At 39.2% G+C, this 18,295-nt stretch overlaps 1 protein-coding gene across 2 annotated transcripts in view; it reads right to left on the bottom strand.

Moving 5' to 3' along the window:
- LOC144792327 (solute carrier family 2, facilitated glucose transporter member 11-like) overlaps positions 1 to 18,295 on the bottom strand; it is a 591,893-nt gene that overhangs the window by 23,790 nt on the left and 549,808 nt on the right. For both annotated transcript variants that reach the window (XM_078667282.1, XM_078667283.1), the window contains 3 exons: positions 12,385 to 12,495; positions 8,683 to 8,784; positions 3,751 to 3,826 (listed from right to left, as the gene is read on the bottom strand). In XM_078667282.1, the coding sequence (XP_078523408.1) occupies positions 3,751 to 3,826; positions 8,683 to 8,784; positions 12,385 to 12,495 (289 nt within the window). The remainder of the gene's footprint in view (positions 1 to 3,750; positions 3,827 to 8,682; positions 8,785 to 12,384; positions 12,496 to 18,295) is intronic.

The raw sequence follows: 18,295 nt of genomic DNA, 5'->3' as shown, positions 1-18,295 counted from the left end.
TGCCTCCCCACTTAGCAGATTCTAGACAGCTCCTGGGTGCCTCCAGGTCTTCCAGCCATCTACTAGTAATATTATACGTTCATCAAACAATGTCATCAGCCAGACGGGCTGTCACGGCGGGTCCCTGCTGCTCTACATTTCCTGTGCTGCCAGATTCATTGGTGCCTGTTTTGAAGTTAAAGCCACGGTCACACGATTGGACTGTGAAAAGGTTCTCGCTGTGCTGTAGTATGTCAGCAACCACTTGTGTCCTTTCTCTGGTGCCTGTTCATTAGTATGGTGGCTCTGTGGCCACTGGGTGCATCTATTTTGTGTGTTGCAATATTTTCAATCCTCTATTAATGGTTCTGTTAGCACCTGGGTTTCAGTCCCTTGTAGCATAGCCAAGCCAAAGCCTCTTCCAGAGCCTGGAAGGAGTGTGATGTGTCGCCCTCAATCAATCAGAGCACGGCCAAAAAGAAGAGGGAATATTTCAGGCCCCAGTGGATCAGTTGTTGCTGGACTGTGGCATATGCATTGCGCTTCCGCTGTACCACTGTTGTTTAATCTGGGTATGCTGTAATTACACTTACTTCGACTTGGCACGGGCCGTTCATTCTAAAGAGTTGTAGGATGAGGTCTCTGACTCTATAATTCAACAAGCGGGCTATCACTGAGTGATGTCACTTCGGTGGGAGGGACCACTCTGGTACTCATTGTACTCTTTCGGGACCTTGCCTGAGAGTATCATGTCCATCAACCATCAAATATGGAACAGCTCTACATTCGGTAACTCAGAGATTTCTGGCAAGCTCACTAATCTCATATTGTTGCATATTGAACAGTCCTCGGTGCCTTGTGCTCTGTTGTAAGGTTTGTATATCCCCCTTTTATAGTTTGTACGTGAGATTGTACCTCCTAAAGCATGGAATGCATCGCAGTGAAGGTGGATTCTGTATCCTCTACCCTCTCAGTCAACTTCCTATGGTCTGCAGGGAGTAGATTCACTTCCAGAGTTAACATGTCTATCTTGGCTTCCAGGGAGGTCTTGATGTCAAGAATGGCATGCATGATTCTGTTGAACTGAGACAAATGTTTTTCTAGTGTGGGCTCAAGTTAACGTGGAGGGCCCTCAGAGAGTCATGTTTCACCTTTCTGTTACAGGCCATCTGGGAGGTCCCAAACAATTGCAGTGCAGGTTCACCACATGGTTGTACTTATCATGGCCTGGACATCGAATGTGCCCTTCCTGTACCTGGTTCACTGGTGGCGGCGGGCATCTTGTCACCAGTCAGTCTGCTCCTGGCCTAGTGGGACTCCAGTTGCCAGCCGTAGTATTGAATTGCGGTTGAGGCCCGGCTACAGTCTAGGGTGCAGCGGCTTGAATGGTGCCTATCAGGGGTGTGTAGTCTATATTTGCCCGGCCCAGCACACCACTCCTCTCTGTTGGGGACAGAACATTGTGGAATTCATCTAGGGGCCTGCTGGAAGGTCGCCGCCAATGGGCCTGAGGTTTTGGGACCAAATTAGAGGATTTAGCATAGGATTTCACTGGGTCCCTGCTCAGAAATGCACATCCTGCAGCAGCGCCATCTTGGCCACATCCCCTGGGCATTTATAGTTAATGGTCCACCTCGAAGTGTAGTCTCTTCGTGAACTGAATCTACTATTTCCCATGTCACATAAAAAAATGGGGTACTGAAAATACAATATTATCAAGAAGATATGTGCTACAAGAGTACCATTATACAAGATAGAAGTTAATTTTCTCGTAGTAGCCTAGTCTGTGGTGTGTTTATGTAATTTTTAAAAGTAGATCGATCTCATTCAAAATTAATAGAAACAATGCATTGGCAGGCAGGTGTTTTGAGAAAGGCATTGCTAGGCCATGCCAGTAATGAAAAAGGCAACTTGCAATCTTGCATGTAAAGAGACTTTTAACGCTTAAATAAAGTCTGGGTTACTGAAAAGTGTTTGCACCCATCTAGGAAATGGGGCTCTATGAAACAAATTGATACTCAGCATATATTGCATCACGTAATTATTGGGGGAAATACTGGCAGCAGCACAATGACGAGGTTCAGCAAAGCAAGAGGTGGCAAGGGAAAGGGAGGTAATTACAAACTCTCTCAATGAGTATGAGCTTGGAATTACTTTTACAAACGTCCTGTCTTTTAGTGGCATGGCAACAATGTATTCTCTGATGAGTGTTTCACATAATTTTCAGGACCTCTGCATGTAACATAATTGGGAAATTGTTAGCTGTTTTGGATACGCAGATGGTAATTTCTTATGTACATATTGAGCTAGAGAATTTCTTGGGGTGTCACCATCAATAAATTTTGTATTGTCAGACAGCAGTCAAAAGTCAGGCAGAGTAAAAAGTAATCTATCAGGTGCCTTTGATTCTGTTTTTTCTAGTTGCACGTGCATTGTAGTATTGTTACAAAAACTATTCTTTCACAATATTAAAGATGGGAGTTCCACTGACATCACCGTAGAATGTCTTAAGAATTCAAGAATTCAATGACCATGACAACAATTATATATGAAATGAGTAATGGCATAAAGGAGAACAACTCCTTTTTAATTCATCACTACTATGATGCAATCTATTAAGCAACTTTAAAACATACTGACTCACACAGTAAAATTAGTAATAATGCAACTTATAAATAGCATCGCCTCTTAGAAGAAGTGTCCCAGTGCTACAGTCCAAGGTCCCCCAAGTTACACACTCACATAAATGTTTTTATCTTTTTTTTTAAGTTCCTGGGGGCCTGTCGGGGGAGCGAGTTCTACAGATGCGATGCCAGAAAGCTAAAGGGGCTGCCATCAAGGAGCACTCTTCTCATTTTCAGAATGCAGATCATACTAGTCCCTGAGGATTAAGATTCATCAGAGCAGTGTAGGGTTCAATGAAAGGCTGTATTTACAGAGGTCCTGTGTTTGTCAGGGCTTTGTAGCAATAGTACATCGCCTTAAACATGACCTTCTGCTTCATAGAAAGCCAGTGTATCTTTACCTGTGAGGGTCCAAGGATAAGCATTTCGGGAGATTGAGCAGCAAACGCGCTGCCGCATCCTGTACTCATTGGAGTTGCATCATATGGGACAGTGACACCCCCAGGTACAACACATTACAATAGTTCAGCCTTGAGATAATCAATGCCTGGACCACCGCCTTCCTCGCTGTTTTAGGGAGCAAATGCAGTATTTATTTCAGGGCCCCAAGGATTCCAAAACATTTTCCAGCCAGCACTTTAATTTGACTATCAAATTACCACTTCTGATGAAACCAAATGGCCAAGTATTTAACCTTGGACTTAGGGCTGGGTAGAGGTCAAATAGTTTCAGACCACCAAGAGTCTGACTTGATGTTGGGTTATTTGCCCAAAATCATAACCTCTGTCTTCCCTGCATTCAACCTTAGACAATTTTGCTCCATCCACCTGGCGACCTCCTCCAGGCATGACCTTAGAGAAATAGCTGTGATAAAACAGTTACATCTATTCTTAAAAGTAATGGAGATGGACAAACAAAATCAACTGATCTAAGATGAGGACTAAAATGTCAGCCTAGTGCTTCTGTTCAAACATGATCTGATCTTATTTTAGGTCAAATAATTCAGTCATATGAATTGGTATAAGAACTTATCATTACTCATATATACATATTATTTAATTCTTCAGCATCGCTGTAGTAAAAAAAAAAGCTGCATCTAAAATATTTATTAAATAGTAGCTTATGTAGGGACATTGTACAGACATACCTGGTCCTAATCCAAAGCTCAGGATAAATGCAAATATAGCAGCCATGCTTAAGTACGGTATCAAGGGAGAAGCATCCTGAAAAGACACATGGAATTAATCACAGGTCAATGAAAATAGCATAAAGTGTACAGTGTCTTATATCTCAAGGTTAGTAAACATTTATTTTATGTGTAAACATGATCACAAATAGTGATCAATAAATGGAAAGGTCAAGGTTTTGGAAATTATAACATGTAAAGCTTGCAAACAATAATAACTCCTTATAAATTACTAACACATATTTTAAGAAGCACTTTTGGAAGACTATACAAAATATCTCAGTGAAATGTACACCACACTAACTTCTAGCTGTCTGCTAAAAAGGCTGGTTGTAACCAGTAATCGCAAAAATAACTAAGAGTTATATTTTGACATACAAGCTAGAGAAACAATACTAATGTAGTTCCCTTTTAATTTTATATAGATGTGACAATACTTATTTTAATTGAATTGTAACCTGATCAAGGAAAGGGACATTAGTGATTTTGAAATGTTTATTTTGAAATTATCTCACCTTTCCCATGCTGCTCTCACTTGCTATACCTCTCATATCACCAAGGTCCCAATTATGTAAGAAAAGGGCAACTATGGCTACAATCAATTAGGGAGAAGTATGGGACGAGATAAAAACCTGTATGGAGACAGCAGAGACAATTCCAAAATGTATACCTGCATGCCAAGGTGTATACATGTATTGATATCAAATTAATCTGATTGTGAAACTAAACTGCTCATGTTCTTTCTATTCATAAGATTGTTTTGTTGTGGCCCCCCATAACCAAAAATCGTTGTGTAGACTGCAGGGATTCCTAGATATTTTGCCATTTTAGTTTTAACTATTTTTATGATTAGTTAACATGTCACAGCTCTTCTTATTCACATTGGAATGACAATTTATGAGTGAATATATTAATTATCTGCTCTTCTTTCTCTTTTTATGTTTTTATCCTCTTCCCCTATATTTTCTCTTGTGCATTTACTCTCTTTTACCATATCCAATTTCAATTAGCCATCACATTTTTGATTTTGAAACTTGAATTTAATTTTTCTTAATATTTATGATTTAGTTGGATTGCAAAGTTAATAACCCCATCTATAAATATATTGGGCTGGATTACGAGTTCAGCAGTCACAGAATTAAAAATTATATTTTACTTTTAAAAATTAAAATTGCATGACCCAGATTGGCAGGAATAAATGGGGCAATCATGAAACTGGGTTGATTAGGCCATCACAAGATGGGGTACAGGAGGCTTAAGGTCACTGCAGTATTCTCCAAAAGAGGGAGGCTCTCTGGGGGATTGGTCATAAGGACCAAAATAGCCTTAAATATAACTGTAGAGGTTATGAATATTATCTCACTAGATATCCTAGGATTAAAGATAAGAGCAAGTAACCATAAACATATATTTGTGTAATGTTTACATTAGGCCAAGACGGTCCACTGCGGAGCTCCCAACGATAGCTTTGTTAGATGGTGTCCTTGATGCATTAATCCCAGAGGCTGTGTTTTTTTATTGGTGGAGATTTTAACTGTAGATTTGAGTATGTAGTGGGCATGGAACCAGTATTCGAGGTTAAATATCTAGCTAGAGGCATTGCAATCTTGGATGCAGATATTCCTGTACCTTGCACTGTAGCTGCTATGTAACTGGTCCATTTTGTGGCTGAATATGGGCTCCACTCTGATTGCCCACTTAACCACACTTTCAAAATGGGGTTCCACCAAGCCAAAAATTGATGATATCCTGGCAAGTTTCTTACACTGAGGTAATGTAATTGATTTCAAAGTGTACAATTGGGAGGAAAGTGATCACCTTCCATTGTGTTTGACTGTGAAATGGAGGCTATTTGAGGCACGAGCAGTTGGAATAAAAAACAAGTCTCTTCAACCAACGCTTGGCACCAACTGTAGAACAGTCAGATGGCCTCAGATTGCTAACTAAGCTGATTTCTTGATTGGCATTTACAATGCCTTTTTGGTTGCTCTTTTCCCTCTTGTTGATAAATGCAAAACTGATATACCGATTGTACGAATCCACCAATCCTTGGTTGAGAACATGAACTGCTTCTTAACTAAGCCCCACACAATATCTCCGAACATAGGTGTACACATTGGATCATCTAATAACCCTTGGTATAATATAGAGTGCTTGTTAGCCAAGAGAAAATTAGCAGCAGGTCTCAGGGCCAAAAATATGGTGCCCGATTCACAAAAGTAATCTGAGGCAAAATCCTAACTGTACGACTTTCGGTATTCACAAAGGGCATTTAGCAGTAGTATAGTAAGGAATCCTAACTTTTTAGGAGTAGTAAAATTAGGAGCCCTACCTTTACTACTCCTAAAAGCCCTTTGTGAATACCGAAAGTCGTAAAGTTAGGATTTTTTCTCATATTACTTTTGTAAATCGGGCCTATGGAGCTGATAAGGCACTCTAGGGCTAAATGCAAGAAAGTACTAGCCATAGCGAAAAAGAGCTGGGATGATGCAAACTGGGATGATCTTATTATTAAGGCTAGAAGCAAATATCACACCGTATTTTGGAAAATAATAGCACATGGCAGTGAAGATGGCTATACTAATACTGAGCATTATTTGGATCCCGGGACTTGAAGCAGGCTCTTCACCAATTTATATTCTAAGGCCCCAGAAACTCGGCAAGAGTTGGGCTTCCCCAGGCCTCACCAAGTCAACATGCAACACCTGTTTCACATTTTAGCATAAGTGAGACCATTGAAGCTTTTGCCGCGATTGAAATTGGGAAGGCACTGGGCCCCGACCAAATATCTAGGGATCTTCTGAAGCATGAGGTAGCAGTCTGGGCATCTCCTATATAATGCAGCGGCTTCCGGAGCACCAGTGCCAAATACATGGAAGGGGCCTGAAATTGTGCCCATATATAAAAAGCAAAACAAGCAAGATCCGGCCAATTTTAGGCCAATAAGTCTAATAGATACCTTTCAAAAAGTTTACTCAAAGCAGATCTTAAGTAAACTCAATTATTGGATTGATGAGAACAATATTCTTTGTCGGTCAGACGGAGTTTAGAAAAAGAGGGAGCATGGTCAAACAGGAGTTCAGATGAATGGTCTGAAGGTTTAAAATGATAGAATGAACAAAAGATATTTTTTTTAAATGTTTCAGTAGTTTTATTTATATTGATGTAGAAATAACACCAACCTAAATGAGCAATTGAACTGAATTTGTTACATCTTATGTTTTTTTGTAAATTTTTTATATTTGTTACATTGTATGCTACTGTGCTTTTTATGGTTATTTTAACTGAAATAATGAAATAAAAGCTATTTGATGATGATTGAACCATGTAGGAATATGGGCCTGATTTAGAACTCAGTGGACCGGTTACTCCGTCACAACAGTGATGGATATCCCGTCCGCCAAAATATAAATCCCATAAGATGTAATGGGATTTATATTTCAGCGGACAGGATATCTGTCACTGTTGCGACTGTGTAACCCATCCACAGAGTTCTAATTCAGGTCCTAAATGTGCAAACAAATTTGGCTAGAGTGCTAATCAATCAATGCTAACAACTGAGGTGCAGAACATTTTCTATCAATGTAATGAATCAGAGGGGTGGGTAACTGACAGGAATTGTATGCATGTGTTTAAATATGTGTGAGATGTAATTAGCCTAATTCTAGCTACAAAGTTTCAGAGCACAGCTCAAAGTGAGACAAGTATTCGGAGATAGAAAGAATGGTGAGGAGTACATTGGGGTGAGGATTTACATGGGTTGCAGGGAGTGATGAGATGTTGTCTTAAGAGAAAACACTTCAGCTCCTTGAAGAAGTGCAAGAGGGTAGCTGTCTGTCACACCCATAGGAGCTCGTAGGTCTAGATTCTTGTGGTGCAAAAGATGAAAGCATCTGTTGCCCTGTGCTTGATGGACAAGGCACAGCAGATGATATAGCAGATCTTGAATGTGATGCAGGCCAGCAAGGAAGTCAGTGTAGTTTGTTGAGGGCAGATGGGATCCTACTTTGCTTGTTTATAAAATGTTCTTGTTAGATAAGATGCATTTTTATATGACATTTTTTTTAAATGTGTTTTTATTAACATGATTCAATACAAAGCCAAAAATGACCAGTGATAATCAACATGAATAATTTAGCATGTGCCTTGGTGTTGCGTACTTAATGGTTTGCAAATATGATCATCAGCTGGTATAGAGGTTTGATACTAATATGTACAAGTGAATTCTTCAAACAAACACATTTCTTTATAACTCTGAATGTGCTATCATTGTTCATGTCCTGTCAGAATCCCTACCCCAGTTTTCAACATAACTGATTTGCATCTGCTTATCTTGATGAATAAATTATGAATTTGCCAATTTTTTTAAATTTAAGATATGCAATTTGTCAGAGACAGTTTGTGTATCCCCGATTTTTAGGTTTAACTTTAGGTTTAACTTTTATCTCCGATTTGTAATGGATCAAATCCTTAAGTCTACAGTTAGAGCACTCACATAACCTTTCACTCTTATGATGCTTTTTAAAGCATTCATTTTCAGTCATAAGAAATATAGCATGTGGTATAAATGTACAGGGTTAAAAATCTGTGTGTTACTAGAAAATTCCAGATCCTAATTTCCTGCAGGACTGACTTGTTTTTTCTGAATTCCTCAATCAATATAATGAATATCAGTTAGTTTGGTGATAGCCTTCCATTTACAGCACTACAAAATATCAAATTCTACAGTAGGAAATCATCACTAACCCATATTGGTTTTAGTCAACAAAGTTCCTCTTCATTAGGCAACCGGTTACACCACTGTAATACTGTACTTTACAATTTAAAGTTTTAAAGAACTCTAAGTTCGCCATATTGCCAGATAATGATTTGTAGGTAAACTTGTTTACAAACCTGAAATGTCAGTGTGACTGTAAGTATGATGCACCAAAATGCCATCAGCATATATCCTCCAATAATGAGAATCCGTCTTCCTGCATATTCAATTAAGATACCCTAAAATCAAAAGAAATAGTGCAATTTATCAAGACCCTTATGCAGCCATGAATCCACTGATCATGATCATCTCTCTTGATCAACTTACTTGGACAGCACAAGAATCCTGTGCAAGCTCTGTTGCTACAGTGAAATCACACATTGTGGTCTGTTGTTACTCCTATTAGATATTGACAGACCATATAGTTAGTATTTAGATGAAAGTGGAGATAGACCGCAATATTATGAATCTCATGACTAGGATGCACAGCTTATTGAACTGCATTTAATGGTGTGGTGTGTCCCCCCTCAGGTTAGCACTATGTGGTCCGAAACCAAGGCAATATTGGTTGAATTGTGGATAGGAAATATGAAATACTTAACTAACCCAATTTGAAACCTACGCTATACTTTTAAGCTTCATTACCCCCTCTCCACTGTTTTGCCTGATAGCCAGAAATCACATACTGTAATTCCATGCACTAGGGTAAACTACTCCTGTCAACCAACTGAGAATGTGACCTTAAATATCCTGTTTCACAAAGTTTCCCAATTGGTCAACTTCTGGTTTAAAATAAAAATATGAATGTGTAAATACAAAACAACATTCATGATTCCCTCTGCAAAGTCAGAGGACCATTTGTAATAGTGAGTACCTAATTTCGATTTTCAGCAAATCGCAATTAGGTAATCGCTATTACAAATGTATGAAACTTCCAAGAGTTATATATAGCGATTCATAGGGGGTTGCAAATCATCCTACATCGTTAATAGTAATGAGGTAGGTTGCAATTTGTGACCCCCTAGGAATCGCTAAAATCTCATGGATGGTAACACTGCTGGGGTCAGCAGACCACCATGTCTGTGATTGCTTTTAATTAAAGCAATCTTTTTTTTTTTTTTTAAATCAGCCCGTTTTCCTTAAAGGAAAACAGATAGCATTTAGAAAAAAAAATGAATAGTTCACTTTTCATTTCCAATTGCAGGCAGTGGACAATTGGACCACTGCCTGCTCTTAAAAAAGTTTTTGCATACATTCACAAAGGGGAAGGGGTCCAAAATCTTTTAGGAAATTTGTTTCCCGATGTTCAAAAATCTGTATTCCGATGTGGTTATTTATGCTGGAAGTAGTTAAAAATGGGGCAAAAGTATGATCTGGCCATGAAAAACAAACACATATTCTGTGGGTGTTCAGAAAACATTTTCATATCCATGCCCAATCTTGAGGTTATTAGGTGGGAATCCTTCTGTCTTGTAGATGCAAGAAAAAGAGCTCCTCCAGAGGAAATATACATTAAAAATGTTTTCCCTATGGAGAACAAATGGTTGAAAAATAGGGCAACAATCCCCTTGGCACCCATTGCTGGACATAGAGATTGTCTGCATTTTCAGATTCTGTGTATTCCCAAAAACCTGTAAAATTTAGAATAACTATTTTGTTTGCTAATGAGAAAAAATAATACATTTTTAATACATATGGCTCACTTTCCATAATTCATCAATGGTTGACTTGCTTCATAATCTTGATAGAAGCTTGTAACATCCTCTATAGTCTGTTACCTTCTCACTGGTTGAGGGGATTACAGAACATGAATTTGTCATTATGTTGATTGCTTTTTGAGCAACAATGAAGTGTATATTTCTGGCTCTTTATTATGATGTCTGGAGTTGTATCTCTTTTCTCAGGATTGCGCATTAAATTTAAAAATTATACTGTTCCTGTCCAATTGCACATCTTTCAAAATTATTTGGCAAAAGTTTTCTTAGTGAGAATATTGTCCTGCTGAAAGTCCATGTGTATTATTTCATTTGAAGAATAAGTGAAATAAATCCCAGTAATGATTCATTTATATTTCCAAAACAAATTTGGAAAACCTATTTTGTCAATTTCTTAAAAACCTTTACGAAGTTTATTAGCATGCACTGCTTTTCACATTATCATGTAGCACAATTTGAACCACTTTTTGCATTTACTGTGGGAGCTACATGCTGATGCAATTGTTGTACTTTTCATACAAAATACGTCCTTGAATCAGGTTTTATAGGACCTCTGGCAAAAGTGCAGCCTTAATGCCAACTTACCAACTTGATACAGGAAACCTGGTAGACTGTAACCCAGAGCCACTTGAGCATTATGAGGAGGGTGTGTCCTGGGCAATGATCAGCATTTTGAGACTCATAGGAGTGTTTGTTGTTAGTAGGTTCCAAAACCTCATTTCACCATGAGTAGGCACGCTCAAAAATACACATCAATAAACATTCCTTAAATAATTGTCCAATTTTAGTTCAAATAATATGTATAGTGGTAACTATAAAAATAAACACAAGAGTGGCAATGAAAATAATCAATAAATAAAGAATTGAAAATAAGTACAACAATGTAATGGTATTTTCAGAATTTCTTTGCATGGAAAGATTGAGTAAGTCTCTGCTTTTCAATGCCTACTTTCTTTCCCAAAGTTAACTTGTCTTAACACCAAAAAGATCTGTATGCGTTTCTTAAGTGACTTCTCTCTTGCATACATTAGTGAGAAACAGACATATTGTTCTGCATTGAGAAGGTTAGTGTCTGTCTCTGTACTTAATAAGTTATGGCATCCTCAGTAGGTGCCTGCATGTATCCTTCATGAACGATGTTACAAATGTGCTTGCTCAAATCAAGTGTCCCAAGAAGCAGAACATTTTGTTTTCTGCAATTTGCCTGTCTGTACCAAGCTTTTAAATACACTTTTTGTGATTATTTTGAAAAGGGCAGGTCTCACATTGAAATATTTCAAATACAAGAATAAATTAATTGTATAAGACATTATAAATCATGTGACTACATGTATAAATAATTGCAAATAAATATAAATATGCTAGCAAATTCTAATGAAGCAAATAGTATATGTGGTGCAAGTCCAAATAATACTAAATGCAGCATTTGTTTATAAAAGAGAAATGTGAACTCAATAAGATATATATACAAAATATATGTGTTGCAGTGGGAAACAGAAAAAGCATGTCATGGTAGTCTTTCCCCACTATATCTGTATGATTGATTTGCTCTCTAAAACTAGTCTGTGGCATGTCTTATATCGCTTGGATTGAATGAGTGCATATTTCTGTTTCCAAGTGCAGTTGTAGTGTGTTTAAACAAATTGCCTGATGGTATAGGCTTCCATTTAACTAGCTTTACAAAAGCTGTCAGAATGCCTTCATATTTGATGAACACTTCAGCAAAATAATAATTTCCTTATTTTTTCCTTTCCCTGACTTTGTGGTATCTTAAAACATAGGTCCTTTCTAAGGATAACACTGTTTTTCCTTTTCCACAAATCATTGCAAAGTTCACAAAACAAAAAATACTGAATTGCACTTTAGGAGGACTTAAGATATAAATGAACTGTCAGCAAAGTAGTAAAGCAAATTGACTCATAATCCCACATACATTTAAGAAACACAATTACTACATCTGGTGGGCATGATAATAATTACTGCTCACTGCAAATATCGCTATAAATATAACATCTCGCCTGTTAACTTAGTTTTCCCATATCCTTTTACTCTCTACTCTATCTTAAAAATGTTGAGAAAATCACTCAAATTAATTTTCTGCACCAACCAGTCCAACTTACTTACACAAGTTAATGCAGTAATGCACTCACACGCTCCTGTGCCAATTGTGACGTAAGGGATGTTCTGTTCCGGAATTCCCGCTTTTGTAAAAATAATAGTTGCATAGAAGTAAATCTGCAAGAGCGAATTGATTAACTAAATACATTTTATTGCCAAATTGAAGCAGAATTTAACTCAGCATATTTCTTAGCATATCTGTTTTATATCTGAGTTGATATATAACAACTCCAGCTAACCTTTTCAAGAATGTTAATAGGAAATGCATATGGCACTCAAGACCTTTCACTTACTTGCAACTATAATTATCGAACTAAATGCACATCAAAAGTCATTCTTGTGACCTCAGCCTTTTTAAAAAAAAATATTTGTATTAGTTAGTCAGAAATTCATACATAAAAAGGAAATACATTAAAAAAGAGGTTCTAGCAATTATCATGAACTTCAATCTCCAGTTTCCTCAGCAAAACTTAGATTATAATGCCAAAACTTCATTACACAATTGATCCTAACAGCTTAAAATACCTTTATATATTAATATATCTCTCGATCAATCACATTTATTATGAAATAAAGTGACACAGAGCAAAAGTACATTTATAAAATTTAATCTTGCCATATTTATCTATTTGATTATTCCTTTTTGCATAAACTGATTCAAAATATGCCACATGATCCAATTCTATCTTCGAATGTCCCAGACAAGGAATGTCTCTCGATGTCCACCTCTATAATAATAACGAAGAAGCTATAGACAATGAAACAAAAATATTGTTATGCTCTGCCACTGAGAAGACTATTTCATTCCTAATATGACCAAACCGAATAACATGATCTTTATAAATATTTTTTAAAAGCTTACCAATTGAGCTGGAAATAAATATGCTTCAAGAATGTTTAAACAATGAAACCCAATAGAACAGATTGAATGCTTACTCAGCATCAAACATACTTATTGGAGCATCAATATTATTTTTAGAAAAATAATCAATTGCTTAAATAACTTACTTTGTATTGGCTGAGATGGATCTATTTGGTAAAAAAAAAAAAAATGTGGGTAAGCAGGCCTTTTGCAGGTTTCCCCCACCTTTTTGCCCCATTTTGGACTACTATCTAGTTTTCGACTTTGAGAATGCACTGAGGCCTGCTATCCAGATCTCCGTGACAGTGCTCTTTCCTGTACAAAATGGTATGTTTAATTGGGTGTCCTCATTTGACCTGTGATGACTTACTTATAAGTCCCTAGTATATAGTATCCATTGACATAGGGCATGTAAGACAAGGCACAAGAGCTGCAGGACTGGCTTTGCAACTCTGCGTGTAACAAAGTGATAAAATGTCTTCCAGCTGCCACTGCAGATTGACAAGGCTGCGCATACACTGCACACACAACTTTGCCATTACCACTAATGACAAAGTGCACACATCCCTTCCTAGACACTTTAAAAATGTCTTACCCAGCTTTGATCTTTTCTCTTCCAAGAGCTTAGGAAGCGACACCCCCTATAATTATTGAGTAATTGAGTCAATATGAATTTCATCTTGATTTTGACACATTGTTTTGTAATCTTTAAAAAAAACGGTGTATGAAGCTTTGATCACAAGAAGCCAATTTAGCCTCTGGGTCAGTCTTTTCTCAAACTATTCTTGACCTTAGATTTTGCAGCCTATGAGGTGAGCTTCACAACATGTTCATTCGCCTCATAATTATTAGCGCTTTATTTACTTCTTTGATTTAAGATCTATGCCGTAATGCAATAGTCCCTTAATTTCTGCTTTGCCTGTGTCAAATAATGTAGGTTCGCTATAAAACAAAAGGTCTGCACACTAACCCTCGCTGTTTCAATCACCTTTTGAAGAGAGGAGCACAAATGTTTCCTCTATCTTGTTAATTTAGCCGAATATGTGGTAGCATGCCTCCTACAAGAAGTTTTGAACATATCCCAAACAATCGAGAGTACAGAAGTTCCCTGGTTAATTACAAAAAATCCTGATTATACATCAGGTAGTTGTAGACACCCACTCTTCAATCAATAATAAAGCCCTATTAAAAGACAACCTGGTTTTCAAAGTGGTACTAAAATCAACATTAAACTGTACACTAACAAGTATATGGTCGGAGAAGATGTTTGCCACAATTGATGAGCCTCTTCTAAGTTCTGTGAGACCAGAAACAAAGTCTAATACAAAAGTGGAATTAAACTTTTCAGAAAAACAGATATCATTCTTAGAAGTCAGGAAATCTTATCTCAAAGTGTCGACTAAACCATTATCAGACTTACAAGTCATGATAATCACCCTGTTCTTGGTCTAGTCTGTTGTTTGGCCCCCTTAGTAGCATCTCGTTCTGAAAACTGTAAAAAAGTAATGTCCCCTTCCATAAATATAGGACGCTCATAGCCATCTCACTAATTTCCTGTAATGACTGAGTTTGATCTTCTGGTGGGCAATGATATATTATGTAAATAAAAAGCTTTGCATCAATGTCAACTGAAGCTCATACCAATCAACCTAAGGGATCTGCTTTGGAAGAAAACAATTGTGCCCTGGGGGCGCAATGGACAAGTGCACCTGCTTTGTGTGCCCACACGGCACAATGGTATAACAGAAGGGGCTGCAGACCCTTGTGCTCCCACTGCTGTAATACAGATAGCGCTGGGACACTTGTAGAGCCAGCTCGATCATGAGAGGACATTCCCTCATTTGCATGGGGGTTTGGCCTCATGAAAATGAGGGAATCACTTTGGCTCTGCGCCTACGCCATATTAGGGCCGTGGGCAGAAAGGCAGATGTGCCCTTAGAGGACACACTTTCAGTGCGTCTCCTAAAGGAGGCCCTCTGGAAAAGAGAACGGGTGTTATAGGGCAGTAGCGGTCCATGGAGGGCGTTCCGTGGGGCAGTGAGGCGGGCGGGGGAGGGGCAGGGTGGGGGTTAGTAAACACCAGAATATGGATGACCGGAGGTAAGTAAACAATTAAATAAATAAAACTAATTTCGTTGCGCGACCCCAGCAAGATATTAACCTGCCAGTCTACAGTGCCACAAGCCTATTTTCAATGATTTTCATATTTTTCTGTAAGTGATCTATTGGTGCCCACAACAGCCTCTAGATCATTGTAATTTTGGCAGGTGTCTCCATATCAGGCTCTTTAGAAAATGGAAGACGCATCTGGCAAAAGTCCTCTAGATGGGGCTGCTTTCATTATACCTTGCCAGACTTGTTACTGTTGCTGGGGATACCCATTACTGAAACTGCTGCTTGAGTGAACCCCAGCTGTCACCTAGGACATGCATTGTCTTAATACCCCAAAACCGATCACAGGATGCTTGTTTCGGGAAGACCTGGCCTGGCAGATCATTCTGGAATGTTCCCATGAGAAAAAGGGTCCAAACTGGGGTGGCATAGTGAGCAAAATAACAATGGATTAAAATCAGATCCTTGACTGGGGGTGAATTGTTGAATAGTTTCAGCATTCCGTCCTTCATTTTGTTGTGTTTGCCATGTTCCCCCTAAGTGGCCAGACGTGGGTCTCTTGCTCACTGTGCCAGTATATTCAAACTAGCCTGGCTGATGAGGGGTGAAACCCTGAAACCAGTCCTAGAATGCTTGTTTCTGTTCCAGGGAGGGCCTGGCCTGGCAGTTCGGACTGGACTTTTCCCATGAGGAACAGGGTCAAGACTGATTTGCATATGGCCAGGTCCAAACTAGGATGGCATAGTGAGCAAAAGAGCAATGGATTAAGCCCTGATCTGTGACTTGGTGTCAGTGGTTGAAAAGTTTCAGCACTCTGTCCATCATCTTGAGTTTGCCTCACACACATGCCAGGATGTGGCTACAAGACACATCCTGGCTGTGGCCACCATTTCGGATTTGCAGAAATTTAGGTGGGGAGGAGTACAGACCCCAGTACACAATGCCCGATGAGGCATTAACAATTACTCACCGGACATAGGAAGCTCCATTGCCTTCACTCTCTGCCGATTGCCTTGGGTGAAGAAACTGACTGATATAGGTAAATGCCAGAATAAAGACAGCTTGGAGCTCATGGGGACATCCTCTGTTTTGACTTCAAGTTCTTTCAGGTTACATTCTGCTATGTGCCAGATCTGAGCACCATATTAGGCATAGTGCCTTGAAGTGTATATGCTGTTAAACAGGAAGACAGTAGATGGGCTCTTAAAGGTAGTCTGACGTTTTAAACTTCAGGCACATCCTGAACACCTGGTTCCCCTCATTCAAAACATTTTGAAAGGCTTGATGAACTTTGCACTATTTTTAAGAATGTGCACAGCTTTTATAGTTTTTGCAGACAATCTCATATACAATAAACTAAGGGCCTGATTTACAAAGGTAAACTTACACTTTTATGTACGTTTACATTAGTTTTGGAATTTAGAAAACTGCATTTTAATAGCAGGTTTACAGCTGTGGATATTCCACAGTGTAGATGGAGAACTTTGCACATAAAAAGATAGTTATGCCATATTAATGCTTGATACAATCCTCACTGCTATTACGGACACCAGGTGTAATCTTGGTGGTAGGGTCAAAATGGTGGTGGTGGAGCTGGGCCTCCTATGAGACGGCCAGAATAAGCATTTGAAAAGAGTCACATAGGCTGAATCAGCTATACAAGCCCTCCAACCCGCAAGTAAAGAGTTTGCTAGCTGGTTAACTGAGTTTACTAACACAGTCCACCTCCTGGAGAGCAGAGCAGAGGATGCAGAAGGGAAATTGAGTTGCAGCAACCTCTGCATAATTGGCTTTGTAGAGTGGTTAGAGGGGACAGACCCCACTGCTTTATTTGAGACATGACTCTCTACCACTGTGGCTCTAATGGGACTGCCCCCTTTTTTCACGTGGATAGTGGGCTGACCAGGTGCCTGCGCAGCACCCTCTGCCTGGTGACCCTCACAAGAATGGTGGTGGCCTGGCTCCTGAACTTGGGAGACAAAGATATGATCCTCCTGGCTGCTAGGCAATTGGGTCACATATGACAATGCATGGCAGCAACCCAAACTACAAAACACACAAGATGATGGACGGAATGTTGCACAATGGCAAAACATTCACCCCCAGTCACAGATCTGGGTTTAATCCATCGTTATTTTGCTCACCAAGCCACCCCTGTTCAGACATGGCCATCTGCAAATCAGTCTTTTTTTTTAGAAACATTTTTATTTGCCTTTTCTTAAGTAACAACAGTACATTCATGTCATCAATAGTCGACATACCCCGACCTCCCACCTCCCCCCACTATTCCCTGTCATTAAAGTCATCACAATATTACCCATCACAGGCTTTACAGACGAACTCATCCCTACCCTGAGGCTCTTGTAGCTTGGTAGTATGTGGTGAACTGGCCCTGTTTCGATGGTTACTACAGTTACCCAAGTCGCTTCAGAGCCCCCCCATCTAGACCATGATATTTCCTCCATTTACCCCACACTCTACCAAATTTCTTAGGGCATCCACGCGCCTTGTAGGTAACCCTTTCGGCTGCCATGTAGAGATCCATGCCCCTTCGCCATTCTTCCAGTTGTGGAACCGTGGCCGCCCCCCGTTTCCTCGCCACGTCTCTTTTTGCTACCACCAGCACCAGGGTAAAAAATATAAGTTGCGGGCAGGCTAAGTCGACGTCATTAGTCATACCCAAAAGGACCACCTTAGGGTCGTGCGGTAGGGGTGTCTCCAGCACTTCTCCCAGCTCCCTCAGATCTCAGTCCAGTAAGTCTGTACCATTCGAGCAGGACCAGATGATATGATAGAAGTCTCCCCCCTCTTGACCACACCTCAGGCAGTTTGTATCTCTGGCTCGGCCCATTGTGTGTAGGCATACCCTATCAAAATATGCTCTGTGTAGTACTTTAAACTGAATGAGCCTCAGCCTGGACTTAACGGCCACTTCCCTAGGAT

The sequence above is a fragment of the Lissotriton helveticus genome, chromosome 11 (assembly GCF_964261635.1).
Source record: "Lissotriton helveticus chromosome 11, aLisHel1.1, whole genome shotgun sequence".
Taxonomy (NCBI): Eukaryota; Metazoa; Chordata; class Amphibia; order Caudata; family Salamandridae; genus Lissotriton; species Lissotriton helveticus.
The sequence above is the reverse complement of the archived record's forward strand: the minus strand, read 5'-3'. Positions and strand labels throughout refer to the sequence as shown.